The sequence below is a fragment of the Calypte anna genome, chromosome 7, assembly GCF_003957555.1.
Source record: "Calypte anna isolate BGI_N300 chromosome 7, bCalAnn1_v1.p, whole genome shotgun sequence".
NCBI lineage: Eukaryota > Metazoa > Chordata > Aves > Apodiformes > Trochilidae > Calypte > Calypte anna.
The window spans coordinates 17,722,467-17,742,518 of record NC_044253.1 but is presented as its reverse complement, the minus strand read 5'-3'; the positions used below and the strand labels follow the sequence as shown (position 1 = coordinate 17,742,518).

General features: G+C 37.2%; 1 protein-coding gene across 1 annotated transcript in view; it reads left to right on the top strand.

The window, feature by feature from the left end:
• The window catches only part of KCNH7 (potassium voltage-gated channel subfamily H member 7), a 204,848-nt gene that overhangs the window by 133,171 nt on the left and 51,625 nt on the right, over positions 1-20,052 (top strand). Inside the window, exons 4-6 of the mRNA XM_008495595.2 lie at positions 4,064-4,488; positions 8,232-8,252; positions 11,688-11,902. Coding sequence (XP_008493817.2) covers positions 4,064-4,488; positions 8,232-8,252; positions 11,688-11,902 — 661 coding nt within the window. The remainder of the gene's footprint in view (positions 1-4,063; positions 4,489-8,231; positions 8,253-11,687; positions 11,903-20,052) is intronic.

Below are 20,052 nucleotides of genomic sequence, written 5' to 3'. Positions count from 1 at the left end.
CTCTGCATTTAGAACGGGTTGATCTTTGTGGGCGTAATTAAGAATTCAAATTTTCCATTAATATTAACACTTAAGAATTCAATTCTTATGGGAAAGTAAACCTATTAATTTTTCTTATCAAGACTGGTTTTTTCCCTACACTTCTTTTACAAGAATATTAACCAAAATATTTTATTTTGTGAATTCTAAGTATCTTTTCCTTTGATTTCCCAAAATATCAGACAGAATTGAAAAAGACTTTCAGAAGGAAAGAAAAGAATTATTTTAATTTGGAACTTTGGAGATAACTACACCTGTGAACAGTTTAGAAGTGTCCTTTCTATATTTTTGAATTGAGTTCTACTATTTAGAAACTCCAGGGGTTAGCTGAGTTGGCACAAAGAATAAATGCAACCAACAGATTAACTCATTTGCAAATTACTTATTCAGTGAAGCAAGGTTTGAAAAGAGGAGGTGGAATGTAAACCTGGAATTGTGACTCAGACTCAACTGCTTTCCTCAATTGCTCTTAGCAAACCACAATTACACAAATCTCAACTCAGAAGAATTTGGCAATTTAATCTTTAGTTTCAATAAAACATAAGGATTTAATGTAACTTTATTTGTATATTTATAGCAAAGAGCTACTCGCATTGCTAAAACATTTTGGTATTGTAAGCCAAGATAAATCTGCTCTGACATCATACCTACACAAAGCAGGGGTTGTCCACTTTCAAATTAATTCTACCCCATGAACTGTATGCCAGGAACGTTTCCACTGACCTTTCTAGTCTATACTTGGATAGTGGGCCTAGAGCCATGAGTTTTGCCTCAGTATTATCACTGAGCTGAGCAAGTGTAATGTAACCTAGACAAAGTCTGAATGAGCTTCTTGATAGCTCTAGATGCACTACTGCAGGAGAGCTGAATGTCCAACACATCATGCAGCTCATTATCTATAGAGTGAAGAATAAAAATGCTCCTTCTCTAAAGAATATTCAAATTAAAAAGCAGGAAATAGGGATTTTAACTTTGAGACCATTTATTACTGTTTATATAAAAAAACAAACTATTAATATTTCTATTGCAGCTCCAAGAGCCTTAGAAGGAAGTAAAATTCTCACTGAGTATTACTTCCAGCTGAACTACAGCTAGACAGCTAAATCAGTAATGTAGTATAACATGGTCATATTAACTTGGTGAAGCAGAAAAGACCATCTGCACCACCATGAACATGACTATAATAGAGTGCCAGCAAAAAAAAAAACCTTTAACAGTATCTATGCCAGAAAACCTTATGAATGGTGTTTCTAAGTTCACTGTAATTCATGAAAAAAATAATTATAGCATTTGTTTCATGTTTGATACAATACATTTTCAAAATTTATTAATAATATGCTTTACAACTCAATTCTATGTGTATTTAAAAATAATGAAATTAATGTTATGTACTTCACTGATTTCAACTGCAAGGAATTTGTTCAAATACACTGTAGTAAGTTAGAAGAAATACACATGTTCCCATGGTGCACTCTGCTGAATATCACTGTGCAGACTGAAAACTGTCACCTCTAGCTGCTGTTTAAAACATGCATGACTCTGGTTTTATGTAATAGACATTTTTATACTGTTATGCATTAGAGTAATAGATTCAATACCAAATATTAGGAATTCAATAATCTTTTTCAGAAAATATCAAGGAAAAAGGATGATTGTCGCATGGATTTATATTTCAAAGTAGGAAAAAGAGGGGAAATAAATGTCTAAGTTTCTAAATAATGAGATACAAGTTATTTATTTACTACATTTTCAATTCCTTGGAAAAAAAAAAAGGTTGAAACAGTGGGGTCAGATTTTTTGCACATCACAAACTTTTTTTAGAATGCGATATGAGAACTACAGATATATCCTGTGATACTGAGTGGCTGAGTGATAGAACAGTAAATTAATTTTTTTTACAGACATAATAATAGAGACTTTAATCTGTTACCAATCAAGAATGAAATCTCTCAGATGTTATGAAAGTATCTTAAATTAGCACAGGCTAGGAAGATAACTCATATGAGTTATAAGATCAAACCAAAAAGCTGTTGTATCTACTGCATTATCCTGGGAGTAGTTCAGGCCACTGCCAAAAATTATTACATTAGAGATGAAAAGGAACTGAGAAGAGTGAGCAGGATGATCACAGGTACACAATGCAGTTACACAAGCATTCTTCAGCTTAGAAAAGAGATATACAAGGACAAACATAACAAATGTATGAAAAGCTATAAACATTCAGCCTATAAAGAGGGAGCAATTGTTAGCTATTTTTTATATAAAAAGAACTAGCACCCTCCCCAAGGCAACAGGTTTATAGCAGTCAAGAGGACGTACTTTTCCACAAAGGTATGATAAAATTATGGAACTGTTTCCTATGGGTTGCTTTGCAGATCAAAGTATAAGCAAAGTATAAGTTTTAAAAGCACTGACACAAATTCATGGAAGAAAAGTACACCATTCAGCTTGTAGTTGAACACAATTTCTGGGTCACAGACCTTCTGAACTGCAGATAGCCAGAAACTAAGTAAATTTACTGGGAAAAATACACAATGTAGTAGTACTTAAAATCTTTCTCCATATCATCCACTCTTGGAAAATATCCAAGGTCCATCTAGTACAGTCCATCCACTGTACTAGATGGACTGGTGTTGACTTTGGGAAGAGCAAAGGACCCTTCTCTTTCATTTATTTAGAATCCTAAAGAAATTAAATACTAAATAGATAGGACATTAATTTTAAATATTAAATGATTAAGCTGTGCCATCAGTTGCTCTGCACTTACTGTTCAGCATGGGTATCAATAAAAGTCTATTTCAAAACATTTCAGTATGGGATGATAAATTTCAGTGCTAAATATTGATGAATGTTAGCTAGTTACAACCGCTGGCACTTAAAACTGACTGAAAAGAATGAAATCTCATCCCAAACAGCATTTCCTCTACCAGTAAAAGGGAATAAAAGAAATTTTGAGAGCTCCAAGAAATCATTTTTCTATTAATTCACTGTGGAAAGCACCGATGTAGCAAAGTCAGACTGTTTAGGTAATAGCATCTAATGATTTAAGTGATTTCAATTATTTTAGGTTGGTTTTTTTTTATATATAATTCTTTTTCTAAACTGTTTACTATGTTTTCTGCACATCAGGAGTCCCTGTGCCTCCATCTGTGAGTTGTTCTGTTCTTCCCCTGTATTTTTTTATTTTTCATTATTATTGTGCCATATTTTACACTTCCTCTCAGTATTACTTACCCTTGCACAGTTGTTAGTTTTCCACTTACCCAGATTAGCCTATTCTGCCGTTCGTATACATTCATATGCAAAGCCCAGGTAAGCCAACACATATGCAAATATACAACACATAATTGCATTACATAGATGCAGCTGAGGCTTGAGAGGTGTGTTGCTGTTTTTTCTTCCTGCGTGTCCTTTTTTTTTTTCGTTTTAAACTTGTTCAAAATAGGTGTTTTGTCTAATCATAAGATGTCAGTATTGGAAAGGATTGCAGCAAAACTGACACACAACTTATTTTTCAGTCCGGAAGGATTAGTACGGGTATCTTCCCACTTTATTTGTAGGTAATAAATCAATAAAACAGCAGTATGCTTTTAATCACAGAGGTCCACGAACAACAGAATCCAAAACTACCTATTTCAGGATAACAGCTACCAAGCAAAATAGTTTGATGTGTTCTAATATAGAGATTTATAGATTTTTAAATTTAGAAGGGACTATCAGAACAGAAAACCTCAAATCTTTTAAAACAGAATGCTGCTATCCCTATTCTGAGCTCACTGAAGTATCCCTATCTTGAAGCTAACTGAAGTATGAAATCCTTTAACACCATGACTGCAACAAATTTACAGATATATATTATTTCCATATTTACACATTCTATTCTAAGTATTGTAATTTATCACCAATAGTTCCAACTATAGCAATTAGAGCAATTATTATGCGCTCTGTATGCAGAAAAAGATTTTCATGATATGAAACTAACACTTCATATTTTCTTCTTTTGTATGTTTTTACATGTAGGCAGACTTTTTGGGTTCCGGTTACCTGGACTGAGGCTTTTAACATACAGAAAGCAGTCCTTACCACAGGAAGACCCTGATGCAGTGATAATCGACTCATCTAAGCACAGTGATGACTCAGTGGCTATGAAGCACTTTAAATCACCTACAAAAGAAAGCTGTAGTCCTTCAGAAGTGGATGATACAAAAGCACTGATCCAACCCAGTCAATGTTCACCGTTGGTTAATATATCAGGACCTCTCGACCATTCATCACCTAAGCAGCAATGGGACAGACTTTACCCTGACATGGTACAGACAAGCAACCCACTAACCCATTCCAGATCAAAGGAAAGCATCTGTAGTATACGGAGAGCATCTTCAGTACATGACATTGAAGGCTTTAGTGTTCATCCCAAGAACATTTTTAGGGACCGCCATGCAAGTGAAGGTATGGTAGAAAGTCAATCAGTATTCTGTGATGTACTAAGAGAGTAATTATTGCAGTTTTTCATAGCAATTACAGTCTTTTTAAGCATACCTTAATATAATCAGCTGTATATATTCAAAAGCATGGTAAAAATATTAGAGGCCCAAATGATCCAGTTTTATTTACACTAAATACTGCTTTCCATCTGAATGAGGCCAATGAAATGGAATGTCTTTTAGATACCATTTACCTTCTGTATAGGGATATAGCAAAATTAGGTCTAAAACTAATATTGCTATTTGGAGGGGGAAAAAAACCAACAAGTGATCAGGTTTAAAATTGCATGCACTGTTCTGTGCCATACCCACATATATTAAATTGTTACTCTTCCTGTATTAAACATAACAGGTAAAAGCTTTATTTCTCCTTTTTTTCTTTTGTATTCCGATATTTTTCAGTCCAAATGAACATGAAAATTCAATTAAATCCATCTTAATCCATACCATATGGCTATATTTCATGTTCACATTTCAGACAAAATTTCAAAATTAGGATGTAGAGGAAAAAATCACCAAGGCTGAACCTTGGCATGTCCTTTGGAGTGTCGCATAAACCTCACTTTGGTTTCGACTTCCCCAGATACTTAAATTAACCTTTCAAATAAATACATCTGAAGATATTTATTTTATAAATTTCTATCTTCAGAACTTATTTTCAATAACGCACTTCCTAATTGGTTATTCCTCATATAGTTATATGATGACAGTGTGTAAAAATAAGTTTCTTTAGTTTATCTGGTACTAAGCTTGTGCTTTAATATCTGCTGTGAGGAGGAGCAAAAATGTATGGCTCCATTTCACAGAACATTTTTCATGTGTTTAATAAGGAAAATAATTTTTACTATCAGGAATCAGTTATCCATTCCTATGTCCTCTCACGTGGTGTGTCTGAAGTATAAACAGACAAAACATTGCCATTCTGATTTCACTCTGCATAAGATACAAAATAGTACATAATCTGGCCAAGTTTAGGTCATACATACATATTATTAAAAAAGTACAGCAGAACAGAGGATGGCTCTCAGATTAAAATTAGTAACCATCCTTGATCCCATATGCTTCCAAACATTAGAATTTGGCACCTTATGCTTAAAAGATGTTTAAATTAGACAGCAAGTCCTGCTTGCCTTACTCAACAGTGAGCCATAAAACCCTATTATTGCTATAAATCTACTCATGCAAGTAAGGCAATCATGATTCAGCCTAAATAATCTTCTGTAGACTTGCAGATTTTGACTAGAAGCTGTAGATACTGTACTGGAGAATGTAAAACCCTAAGTATGGTATAATAAGTGAAAGTAAAATATTTATATAATTTTATATAATTTATAAATTATAACAATATTTTATATAATTTATAATATATATGGTATTATATTACCCAAGGAAGCATAAGGTTTTGTATATTTCCTTTTTTTTACCCTAATAATTCCAAATATTCCTCAATCCACTGAGAACTATTACTTTACCTGAAAATACAATTCAGGATTCGTATTTAAGTTTTTACCACCTGTTTTCCACTTCAAATAATATTGAGTCACCATAACATAATTCTGACATAAGACAATAGCACTATATAGCTCAGTAATCCACCCACAGCAATTTTTTTATGAAATCACTTGAGAATATAAATTACTTTATGTGTTAAATTAATTTATGTAGTCAAGTTACCTATCACTTTAAAATTTTCATAGTTGTGGCCATATATGCTAAAAGGTGTTAAAGTAAATATGTCAATTTAAGATTGTAAATTTATTTAAGTGTAGTCAATTGAATTCCATGCTAAATTTGCCTACTTGATGGCAAAAGCTGTAGAATAAGAAATGTGCCCTTATACCGGGCACCCAAACTCCAGCCATACCCTTCTCACCTGGAACATCACGAATCAGATTTTGCAGGCAGGTACAGGGTCACAGGAACTTTTCAGGGAGTTCATTGTCTTCAGAAAGTGACCTCAGTAACATACATGCAGTCTTCTGAAAAAACAGTAGGTTTTTGAGCCTGATTGAGTCTACAAAATCTGCATTACTGCTCCAGACACCTGGCACACAAAGGCATTAGGCTGAGAGGAGCTTAACAGTCTTCCACATCTATGGTCCAGAGGGCCCAGCAAAATGTCCCATGTTCTCTAATGCTCAGGAAGCGGAGGATAGGCCAGAGAGATAGCAGGTGTGACACTACACCACAGACAAGGCACAGCGTCACCTGAAATTCCCCTCAGAGAAGATGGCCACGGCCTTTCTGCAGCAGGGAGGGGCTGGATCAGTCCCTCTGCAAGGCCAGGGCTGCCCCAGGGGCAGGAGGGGGCTCAGCTATGGGCTGTCAGCAGGAGTCAACTACAGGGGAATATCAGCATGATCCCATGGACCTCTGAAAGCTGGCAAGCCAGTACCAGAGGCGGACAGCACCTCCTCTGCCCTCCAGCCTCTGGGGCCCTCACCCCAAGCTGCAGCAGCAGGGCAGGAAGCATGTCACAAAGGGAGGGTGGCCTAAGGGGTATGTTATACAGCCATGACAAGAGGGGGTGTCTATCCACCTGTGTGGCTACTTAATAGTAACAATAACAATAATAATGTACCTTGAGAGGTCTGTTCCCATCAGAGGATTCAGGGCTGGGTGTACCTCTGAGGATAAGGAGCTTTGCCACTGTTACCTTGCAGAAAGGCTCCTAAGAGCTGCAGAAAGCTGTATGGTGGATCTTTCTCCTCAGTGTTGTTCCGGTACTTGCTCAGAAAGGTGTAGTGGAACAAAGCAATCAGACGCCTCTGATTACCGAGAAGTGGGTGTGAGCCGGTATCAAATCCACCTGTGCCCAATCAGGGCAGGCCCCCTATTGAGCATGTGCAAGACCAGGGGGCCAATAAAAGGTGAAACTCACAGCCACAGACTAGCTCACTCCCGAGCACTGTATTACCTTTATTGCGCCACTAGCGCTCATCGCCTCCAAGGTGAGGCTCTTGTGGTGCAGCTGGTTAAGACCCAGTACTGCAATGCGGAAAGCCCCGGGTTCGAGACTCCACAGAGAGCCTCACCTTGGAGGCGATGAGCGCTAGTGGCGCAATAAAGGTAATACAGTGCTTGAGAGTGAGCTAGTCTGTGGCTGTGAGTTTCACCTTTTATTGGCCCCCTGGTCTTGCACATGCTCAATAGGGGGCCTGCCCTGATTGGGCACAGGTGGATTTGATACCGGCTCACACCCACTTCTCGGTAATCAGAGGCGTCTGATTGCTTTGTTCCACTACAGAAAGGTGCCGCTTGGATTGCTGCCCTGCTGAAAACTTTTCTGCGGGGGGGGGGGTGTCTGTGGAGGGCCCAAGCTGCCGGACAGCCTGCTCCAGGGCCCACAGCTGTGGGTGCCTCAGCCTCAATTGCATGTGACTAATTAGCACTTTGTGGGTTAGCGCTTTTGATCTCCAACGCAGTGCAAAACTTGTGGAGAAACAATTTTGTCATGTTTCTGTTAAGGCAAGGGAGCTGAGCCAGGCCTACTACCTGCTGATCTACTCCAGTTTTACAGATTAACTCTCAGTTGTCAATGTGACTTCATCTCAACTAAAAATCAATGTAATATAATCAAGGAGGTGCAAAGATACTTCTGTTCAAGCCACATATCTATTTCGAAGCAATATTTTCTGCTCTTTCTGATGTAGATTTTAGTTGTCTTTTTTTCTCTCTTTTTCTTTACTTTATTATGCTGAAATCCAGACAATGGTCGCAATGTGACAGGTAAAGTATACACCTAGACTGTACCTTCCAGTGTTTCAAACAGCCACACTTTTTGGCATGTTACTTTGCCTGCTGTATGAAATGTTCAAATGCAACATTCTCATGCTGGCCTCTCTAGCACCAGGTGCATTACTGAAATTGTATTTGTAAAACACAGTTATTCCCTTAACTGTTTTCTCAAAGCACTAACTTCTAATGCCTGGAAAAAGTGAAGGCATAGTTAAACAGTATTTTCAATTGATTATCTGTTAATTCAAAAGAGGAAGGGAGGGCGATAGAATATATCGTTGGTATTTAACTCAGAACTGTTGTCCTTTAGCAGGCAAAACTTCTGTTGAGGATACCAGGAGTTCTACCTGTGAAAGGATGTATGATCAGGCCAGGCCACTAACAAATAATCTGCTGTTACGAGAAGCTTAGTTTTCAGCTATCTATCTCAAAAATAAAATAATTGGGAATTGGGAGTCTTGTGGAAGTATCTTCACTTATTCCTCTTTTGTCTCCTTAAAACTAGTTTCACGTTCCTGGATGGCAGGGGGTATGGTTTCAAGCTTCCTGTAGTCTTAAAATGTGCATGCATGAACTTCATTGCCAGTTTCATATTTAAATCATTTTTAGTGCAGTTACAAAGTTGTTTCTATTCACCAGCACTGAGCTGCATCTTTTAGGAGCAATTTGAACATATCTTAAGTTACTTCCTCCCTTTCTTGAAACCAATTACTTAAGTGTTCGTTTTAATTGAAATATTTGTATCTGTGTCTGAAAACTGGTTTCTGACATCATGCATGATGCAAAAAGTGTGTGTATCTGGTAAAGTTTTCTCCCTAAACTGCATGCAGTGCATGTGCTAGGTTCTGTAAAGCAATTTGTGGACTATCAAAACATTGCATTTGCTTCATTGTATGTTGGCAAAACCTTGCAGAAAAAAAATGCAGTCTGTTCTGTAAAAGAACTTTTATAAATATAGATAACTGCAGATGAAAGATGATGTATTGACAGCTCAGGAGAGTGAAATAATTTCTTAGTGTATTGTGTGAGCAGGGACAATGAATCCTACTACAACAACAGGGAGCTCAAACTTAAGCTTAAAAAATCTCCTTTGTAGAGTAGACAGAAGCAAGTCATTCTCCCTGTTTACTCAATTCTTGGCCACTCTGCTGAAACTGCCAGTTGAGGTCCCAATTAATATCTATTGTGCCTGTGATTTATTTTGGCCCTTCCTCCTGAGTATAGCAAAGGTCCATTAGTTGTCATTTAAGGTAGTAATGTCCTTCAATTAGTTACCATTATAAATGATGTACATATATACTTTCCACCACTTTCTAAAGTAAAAGAAGGTGGATAAAAAAAGCAAGGGTTTATTCTCAAGTGCAATGATTTAAGTCTAGTATTACATGTTAGGTCATGAATCTAGATAGTAAAGGAGAAAGTAATTCCCTTTTGGACAGAAGCAGTAAAAGATTTAAATACCAGAAAGAATTTCAATGACATTTAGGCATCCATAAAGTTACTTTAAAAAAAAATAAGATTATCTACTATCTAATGATGGATTTGCCTAGCTTCCTTGGTTTCCTCTTCCTTTGGTTTCCTTACATATCAGGAATACTGTTCATCTGACAAATGGCCTCAACTTGATATCCCTCTCATGTCTAAGCCTACCCAGTATTCAAAAACTATTAATAGCTAATATTATGTAGGGAAGTAGAGCTGAAAAACTGAAAACTGCAGTCTGACCATACATACATAGCACACATCAGCCAGATTAGCCACTTCACTGGTTCATGAGGAGATAGTGAGCCCTATTTTATTTTGATATCCACTTTTCCAATAGACTCATGTAGATTGTAGGAAACAGATATTCAGGTCCTACTTGGGTCTGTAATAAGTTTTAAGGCAAAAAGGGACTAACTTTGTAGTGTAAGAACTAGAGCACTCACCCACAAATTTATGTTTATCTTACTTCAAATGATCATTGGAAAAATAGACGAAGTCTTGTGTGCTCAGCCATGGGATTGGTCCCTCCCATGGAGAACCCTGTTAGCATTATGCTAACAGGAGCACTGTACACTGTGCACTCCCTTGTCATCTTGAATTCCTTTCTGCACAGTGGCACAATCTGAAATGGAATAGTAGAGGTTATCTGTCTCAGGCTCAGATTGATGTAGAATTTTCATAAATTTAGGAGGTAGGAATCATGTTTATAAATCCTTTCAAGCTGCTTCTTCAGCAAGCATTCTAAACCAGGTGTGTGGTAAAACCAGTCCTCATTTAAATTAAAATAAAAAAGATAAACAAAACAAAACCAGACAAACAAAACAAACCAAAAAAAACAAAAATCCAGAAGACAAAATATAACATTGCTGCCCAGAATAGGACACAGTAGAGGCACACATGTGGATCTTCAATCCTGCTATTCAGATACATTGTTACTGACTGACAGACCTGGATTTTTCTTAACTCTGTAACTGGATCTGTCTCTCTGTATAAATGTCTTCATAGTTCTTTTCTTTCCAAAATTATTCTTATAAGGAAATTTTTCTTACTATGAATATTTTTGCCACCTGGACCCAGATGAGCTTCATGATGAGAGTACAAAATAAGTATACTAATACAGTTATATTGCTTTCTTGATGTACAAAGAATTCTGTCCAATACTGAAAAGAAAATTATAATGGATACATATATCATTAGTATACAAGTGCCATAATTTTTATCTATCATGATGCACTAAAGTAATATTTTTAAGTTTATATTAAATATTCTGTTAATATTCTACATATGTGTATCCCTATTTCTTTTTCAATATTTTGTTGGTAATGACAATTGAAGACATAAATTTTGTGAGTTTGTGATACTTCAGAATTAAAGAATTTTAGGACAGGGTTAGGTTAATTTTTCCATTGATTAAATACAGAGTTACTTGATGAGTCAAGAGCTGTAGAGCAGGGGTCTATTCAATTTTCTAGTTTACCAAAAGGTGTTTTTGAGCTAACCATCATGGAAGCATGAGCAACAGTACATGTAAATGTGACAATGTAGGCTTTTTCTAAGTCCACAGTCATGTAATTGTGTGTCCTGTTTCTACTTTTATAAACAAATTACAATGTAGTCTTTACATTCAGACAGAATTATAATGGAATTACCAGCATTCCAGTAACATGAAAATAGGTTGTGAAGGATGCATTATGTATTTTGTGATCCATTTATTTTATGAAAAATATTGGGGGCAATGGATAAAAGAAATTTCATATTTACATCCAATACTAAATTTTATTCTCATCTGCAAAGAGTTATTTTTACAGTGTAGATAATTTTTAATTTTAAGAAGCAGTATAGTGAAAAATAGATTTTAACTACACTTTTAACATATCTTACTTAACCATAACTTGTTTCTCTGCATTTGTCAAATACTAAATGTGTGTTCTGATTTTTCAGGGCCTTTTAATCATATCAAGTCAAGTCTGTTGGGATCCACATCGGATTCAAACCTCAACAAATACAGTACAATAAACAAAATTCCTCAGCTCACACTGAACTTTTCAGATATCAAAAGTGAAAAAAAATCTTCATCTCCTCCTTCTTCGGAGAAAGCAATTATTGCACCTAAGGTGAAAGACCGAACGCACAATGTAACAGAGAAGGTTACCCAGGTAAGGTAATGCCCATTAGTTCAGTTTGTTTCCAGTTTTGTGGAGCCAATTATCAGTGTATTTAATGGACTGTTGCTCTTTCAATGCATTATTTGGATATCTCTCTAGAAAATTTGAAGGGTGTTAGCCATTACTTTCCTTAACTCCAGTTCAGTTGCAGATAAAGTATTTTACAACATTAGATAGTACTGCTAACAAACAGAACTTCTTAGTTCTGTTTTTTAATGCAAAAAAAGCTGTAGTATGTACCAAGTGCCCCAAATAAGTCCAATCTGTCAGTCATTCTTTTTTCTTTTTGTCAGCTTTATGGATTGCAGATTAGTTCAAAGTAAATAATGAAAACAAATGCTAGGTGATAGTGCTGCTGGTGTAGTTATCATAGTTACATCCTGGAATTTTTGTTCAAGTTCTCTGGCTTTTCATAAAGCTCTTTTCTGTGGCTATCTTTTCCATATGTCTACATTCAAAAAGATGTCAAAATGAAAATCAGATAATCTTTGATGGTCTGTATGTTGTATTTTGTAATACTTGGAAATGAGGCATACGACAGAAATAATACTGAAAATAATTCAAGATATATGCTATCTCCACTCCAAGACAGACATAGTGCCCTTTGAAGGCAGCAGAAGTTTTTAGTATCAATATTACATTAGTGTTGTGATGTCATATGGAAATTAGTGAGGACATGCTACCAGTATGCAACACATGAAAGAAAAATACTAAGACAGTGTCCCAAATAAGTTTTATAGTTTTAGGAAGCAGAAGGTCCACCCTTAAATGCCCATCCACTGATAGACTGAAGTAAGTTAGAAGTGCTTTGTATCAGAAGGCAGATAGAGATTCCATATGGATCTTGCCAAGAGGAGCTTTTGCCTTAGTGCTGACCTGCCTTCCATAGACCACACTGCAACTTCTCTACACTAGTACTATTCCATATATTCAACATGCTCGTACTCCCTTTGATGGATAAAAAAGGAATGTACTCTACACCCTTCTAGAGCAACAGAGATAAAATTTCTATCAGCTCAATCTTGAGATCAGTTACTGCCTAAAAAAGTAATTGGATTTTTATCTTTCATATATTCCATCTTTGATAGCTAACTTAAATCTGCAACTATTGTACTTTCTTCCCTGGTCAGTTGTGAAAGGTTTAATCTCTTCTGGATCCATTTTGATATTTTTTAAATTATTCATATTCTTTTCACAGATAATATGGCAACAAGTCAAGCTATATTAAAAAGTCTGATTTTTATAAGTTATATAAGCCTATGTAAAGCTTGATTGCCTTTTAGAAATTCTGACTGCCTAATTAGTGAAGTGCAAGTTTTCTGTGTACCACTGCCACTGTTATGGATTTCAAAAAAAATAATTTAAATAAACCTATGTTTATTTTCCAGAAAACTTAGATATTATGAAAAGGTCCAACAGAAATGGTGTGGATATAAATTTGAAATGCTTGATAAAAGCTTTACAGTTCACAAAAGAATTCCTATTTAATTTGGCAACAGTTTCTGTCCTTCTGTAGAACTGTCTCAACCAATCTGTAGGGTAATACTTGTGCAGAAAGCTTTGATAAGTGAATATAACAGCAGAGAAGAAAACAGCTGTGGGGAATCCTTTGCCATTATGATCAATGGTGTATTAATAATGGTTTTAGATGCTGCTGCATCTGTAACTCCAGAATTAGGTACAGAAAGAAAGTCATTGGAGGTATAACAAAATGTAGGTCTACTGAATTAAGTAGTCAGCCATATAGTTAGCCAGGTATTCATTAAGTAGATTAGAAAAAGAAAACAACTAGACAGTAGACATACACAATAGACATTTAGAGGATGAAAGGGGCTGCTTTTTGTCATGTTTGTGTTTCTAATTCCAAGTAGTTTCTGTTTTATAGGAGTCTGCACCTCAAAGGATTCACTGTATGTCTTCCTCTTAAAAATGTAGATCACTTTTTAAGATTTCTCATAGCACCACAGATCAATTTAGTCTCTGCAGAATGGTGAAAATGTGGGTTTGGAAGGTTTGAGTACAGTGTCAAGCAACGTTATATAATTAGTATATGTTCGTGCTGGCACAGTCCTCTGATATATACATCTGATAAACAGAATCAAAAATGTACAGAGGGCAATATGACCCATTTAATCTATGGGACAATGTCAGTAAAAGAACAAATGAGTATAAAATGGCCATGACAAGTTAAAAGGTCACCTTTAATCAAAGAAATTATATTCTGAAATAGTCTTCTAACAAAAGAAATTAGGGCATAAATTTCAGTTGTCTTTCAAAAGAGCCTGAGAAATGCTGTAAAAGGATAAATAACATGATAAGTTTTTCTGGCATTGCAGTACTTTGTGTCCTGGAAGACCCCTTCCAGTCACATATTGCATGAGTCAAACACCCATCCATCACTCTTTTTGTACCTTGCACTGTGTATCTCTCTCCTTTCCTATTCTCAGCTTTGCTGAGAAATTTGTTTCTGCTGCTATCACCTGACATTTTCACTACTGTGACTCCTCTTATAGTGCAGCTGAAAATACAGAGAAAGGAATTCCAGTATGCACCACACTAGGTTATCTGTGAGCCTCACAGTTGCATCACTTGACACTGGATTCTCTCTCATGCATCAATAATATCAAACTGAGTACCAGCATCACAGGATAAAAGAACAAGTTATTCTTTCTTATCATGCCCACAAGCTGGAGGAGTAATTTAAGTAGTGAAGACAGTGAAAAAGGAGGAGATGGCATATCACTACCTTCACAAGGTAGCAGAAGAACATTAATAAAATAAATAAAAGAACCATGACCATTGTGTTGAGAGCAAGTGGTACGCTTTCAGAGAGCATTTAAAGAGGAGTGAAATGTTTTAGCAATAGGATTTTAGTGGAATAAATTAGGACCAGATGGGAGGATAAAATTTAGAAAATAATTTCAGATGGAACAGATGTTGTGGGACAGTGGTTCATACTTTGAGTGAAAAATACTAGCTTTGAAATGCAAATAGAGATAACAAGATTTCATTACAGAATTTAATCAATCAATAAATAAAAAAACAAAAATTCTCATCATCTTATCTTTGAAATAGTATAAATAAATTAATCTCTTCAAAAAGTAGTAGGTTATAAATTTTACTTCAAAGACACATAAAATTTTACCTTACTTCTTACCACAACTCAACTTTTTTCATTATTAATGTTTTTGACAATCTGTTCAGGGGAACATTATAATCTCTGCATTCTTTTGCACAGACAGGTTCAACTGGGGTACTGAAACTCATTATTAGATAGAGATACAAGTCTTCCCAGAGGCACAAAAAGTACACTTTTATTAAAGAAAGAACTGGGGCAAAAATTTTATGACTGCCTCTTAACATTTTTGATGAATTCATAAAGGACACTTCTGACTTAAATTTACAGAATGCAGAGGCTCAATAGTATATGATTTTATCCTTTGTTTATATACCGATTTATTTTAATTCTTCTTATAAATCCAGTTCCCATTGATGTATGGCTTCAAAGTTGTGAACTCTTTTATGAACAGACCTAGAGCAGCATAAAGATAATAGTCGGTACCTATGGTGATTTTCAAGGAAAACAGAGTATTTCTGGAGGTTCATAAGTTAACACTGGCAACAAACAATGGCTGGCCCACTTTCTAAGTTCATAATTACCAATCTCTTCATTGTATTCTTTAAGAAAAACTCTTTCTGTGGCCCCTGATCGTTAATGTTCAGAGATTTGATCCCCTTGAAATTCATCACTCTGTTGAAAACAACCATTTGGCTGAAAGATCAAATATGTATTTGTTGTTTATGATTTGTCTCAAGAACTGACAAATGAGAAGTTAAAATTCTTTTGTGTAGTGAAATGAGGCAGCCAGGTGCCACTAATTGCCAGGGAGTGAGCATGAGCTTGTGTTAAGCCCACCTGTGCCTAATTAGGGCGGGCCCCACTGCGCATGAGCAGGACCAGGGGGCCAATAAGAGGTAAGGCCTAAGACACAAACTCAGCTCACACTGGAACTCACAATCTCGGCATGCTTGGCTTTAAGTGCTGCTTTCAGCACTGCACTACCTTCATTGCTCCACTAGAGCTCATCGCCGTCAGGGTGAGGCTTTGAGGAGTCTCAAACCCGTGGCCCCAGAGTATTGCCCGGGTGTGTTGTTACATGCTTAGCTGGCTGCGCCACTCAAGCCTCACCCTGCCACTAGCGCTCATCGCCCTTAGGGTGAGGCTCTGAGGAGTCTCGAACCTGCGGCCTCGGCATTGCGGTACTGTGGGCTAGCTGGCTGCACCACTCAAGCCTCACCCTAAGGGCGATGAGCGCTAGTGGCAGGGTGAGGCTTCAGTGGCGCAGCCGGCTAGCATGCAGTACACACTACCCGAGCAATGCTCTGGGGCTGCGGGTTCAAGACTCCTCAAAGCCTCACCCTGACGGCGATGAGCTCTAGTGGAGCAATGAAGGTAGTGCAGTGCTGAAAGCAGCACTTAAAGCCAAGCATGCCGAGATTGTGAGTTCCAGTGTGAGCTGAGTTTGTCTGAGGCCTTACCTCTTACTGGCCCCCTGGTCCTGCTCATGCGCAGTGGGGGCCCGCCCTAATTAGGCACAGGTGGGCTTGACACAAGCTCATGCTCACTCCCTGGCAATTAGTGGCACCTGGTTGCCTCATTTCACTACACTTTTGTGACCTTTAAACTTTTTGTAAATAATACTTTTCAAGAGTTTCATTATCCACCCACCTATAGGAAATATGGATATACTCAAACTGTTTATATGGCTGATCAAATGATAAATACATACCTTGAAGGGCTACACAATTGACTGGATGATTTGCAGACATGCTGAACACCAGCACCTCTTCTCAAAGTGGAGCTGTCAGTGAAGGGGTGGGTAGGATGTCATGTATGAAGTGGTAGACCTTGTTTCACTGCACGTTTTTGCAATCTGGCCGGGCTCTATTCTGTCAGCCCAAAAAGATTAAGAAATAAGTAACAGTATCTCCCAAGGCCAGTCTCAGCTGTTGATATAAAAAGAACTATTATATGATCATGAAATGACCTTCAGGTTTGCAGGCTAAAACAAGCCTAGCAGCATCCAGGACATAAAGGGGCAATATAAGACCTAAAAATAAACCAAATTATTGAGCTATAAATTTTCAGCACTCTGATTCAGCTGACACATTGTGCTGTTTACATGATACAATAACTTCCACACAAACAACATTTCAAGGCTGTTCTTTTTGGAACACAAGCTGACATAAAGTAGAAAATTCTGAATTAAAGGGAAATGATTTTTATATGACTTCCAGTTACACAGCAAGGCATACAAATAATAATAAAATTGGAAGGTAAGCAGAGCCAGCATTCCCTAGTCACTGTATGGAAAGTTTGAATGATTGTTTTCTGCTGGTCAGAATCTTCTTTTTTCTATTGTTTGCTATTTCTGTTCTCAATGATCAACTGACATAGTTTATACAGGACCTATTCCCTCTGTTTACAATCACGCAGCACAGTCATGCAATACATTTCATATTTTACTGTTATTATACAATTGGCTTTCATCATTACTATAGATGTAGTTATAGAAATTATAGAAATATGATAATTTCATTATCAATTAGAAGGTGTGACACACTTGTGTGTGAAAAGAAGAAATATAGAGATCATGGTGATGGCAAAACCAATAAAAATCTCTCAGTCTCAGGTAGTCATTTCATTTTAGGATAAGAGTAAATGGGTTCAAGTTGCTCCATGGGAGCTTAGGAAACATTTCTTCACTGAAGGAGTGGTGAAGCCTTGAAACAGGTTGCCCAGGGAGGTGGTGGAGTCACTGTCCCTGAGGTTCTTCAAAAAAGAGGTAGATGTGGTGCTTCAGGAGATGATTTAGTATCTACAGTGGTGCATGACTGACAGCTGGACTTAATAATCTGAAAGGCCCTTTCCAACCTTGACGATTCAATGATTCTGTGATTTATGCTTGTGCAAAGGTGTCACCAGACCTGAAGAGCAGTAGGTCTTTTGCACTAGAGCAAGTATCTGTTCAGAGTGCATGTAAGCAAAAATAAAGCCCACTGGTTTGATCCATTCAGAAGAAAATATAACATCTTGATTGGAATGAACTGCTATTGCATCAAATGCTAAAATGGCCAATATAGTTACAGATGCACAGCAGCTGTGAAGGATAACGTATTCCTCAGCTGTGACTGTTTCCTGTAGAGCCTCTTTTCTTTGTGACAGCTGAATAGGGTAAGGCATCTAAACTGCTGCAGTGTTTTGAGAAGATTTCACAACATATGGTAAAATGGAGCATTCGGAAAGCCCAGCTGCTTTGAAGCATGCAACCTGGATGCATCTTTAAATAGTCCATGCCCTTCCGTAAGATCTACTGCTCTTGGAAAGGGATTGCCTGATTTTGCTGAGTTGGGAAGAAGCAGATAGTATCTTTTATGAATTACCATTTCAAGTAATCAGTGTTTTGTGGGATCTCTTTTTCATTGCTGCCCTGAACTCTGTGATCTGTTCTGTGAGGATAACATGGAATGGAACATGTGGATTTTTTAATACTAGGTCTTTTAAAAAAAATTTACCATCTTGATGACAATACATGGGGGACAATAGGCAGACACGGACTTTCAGACCACATTGTAGTTCATTCTGAAAATAATGAATTTTATTAGTATTTTGAGAGTGTAAGAACTAATGCCCTATAAAATAAAAATTATCAAAATCAAGGTGGAGGCAAAACACAGGCAAACCTTATTTCTCTAGACTAGATCTCCAAACCCCCAAACTCCCACTTCATGTTGGATTGACCTTAGAATTTTCTAAACGTGGTAGATTACTGAGTTAAAACCAAGTTTTAACACCCATCAGGACTATGCCACCAGGAACTGCAAAAAGTCAAGCCCCTGCTTAGCATCTGTCAAGCCCCACTGAGATCAAGAGAACTGGTAGAATCCTCCAATCCACTTGGCAGGCACAGCCTGAAATAATACTTTTCACACATGCAGTTAGAGCTGCGCTAAAAAACAGCCATGAAAGGAGCCATGGTCTCTTTTATGTAACCTCAGAACCATACAAAAATGTAATGTGGAAGAGACCTCTAGAGGCCATTTATCCCAAACTCCTACTCAAAACAACATAACTTCAAAGTTAGATCAGAGTCTGGTGGTTACCATGTTAACTCAGGAAACAGTTTCTATGTTTAGGTCAGCAGAAGCATATATTTTCCCTGAGAAAATCACCCAGCAATAGACAGCAGTAGCTGCTGATGTGAGGAAAGAGAGAGGGAAGAGGGCAGAAAGCTGTGGATCTCATGAGCTGCAAGGAGCTGGTGTTTACAAGGAAAGTTGCTCCTGTCACTAACATTTAGAGTATTCAGTTAGAAGGAGGGAGTCCTGGGTCGTAGCCCCAGGGTATTTTCCTGTTACTTATATTACATAAATGACCATCTGTGAAAAAATCCACAGAAATAACCCCAGGCACAAAGGCCTCCGCCCCAGAACTCCCTCCCCTCATCCTTAGTGCCCTTACCCTCATACAGTCTGAATTCTGAACTTGGTTGTAGTGCCAGACACTTCACGTGTACACACTGTAGTACCACGGCTGGATATAGCCACAAAATACCATAAACTGGGGAGGCAATGTTTAGCATTTACCTGAAACTACATAGTCACCCCTATTAAGAATCCTTTTCATCAGACAAAAAAAAAATTCAGGTATATTCAGCTAACAATTAAGCTAGGACTTTACCTTTTAGTTTAACACTAGCTAATACACAAACTGAAAAACTGGTGGGCAGCTGGAAAGATTAACTTTTTCAATCAAAGCAATTAGGTTCCTGCATATTGCTAATGAGAGAAATTGATGAACAAACTAAATGTGAGAGCAAAAATTTCCTGCAGTTTTCAGTGAGCGAGGTGTTGATACAATGTGGAATAATTATAAAGGAGTTATCTCTACTACTGATTAGAAGCCAGATGGCCTTAAAAGTATGAAGGGGAAACTGCAGCACGGCTGTCATTCTTTTGGCTTGGGCAGTGGGTAGAAAAGAAGTATGTGGACTGGATAGTTTTGATGTATTGGCAGCTGAAGAAAATATTTTCAGGCTAAGGTTGGGGATTTTTTCAAAGGATTAGAAACACTAAACAAA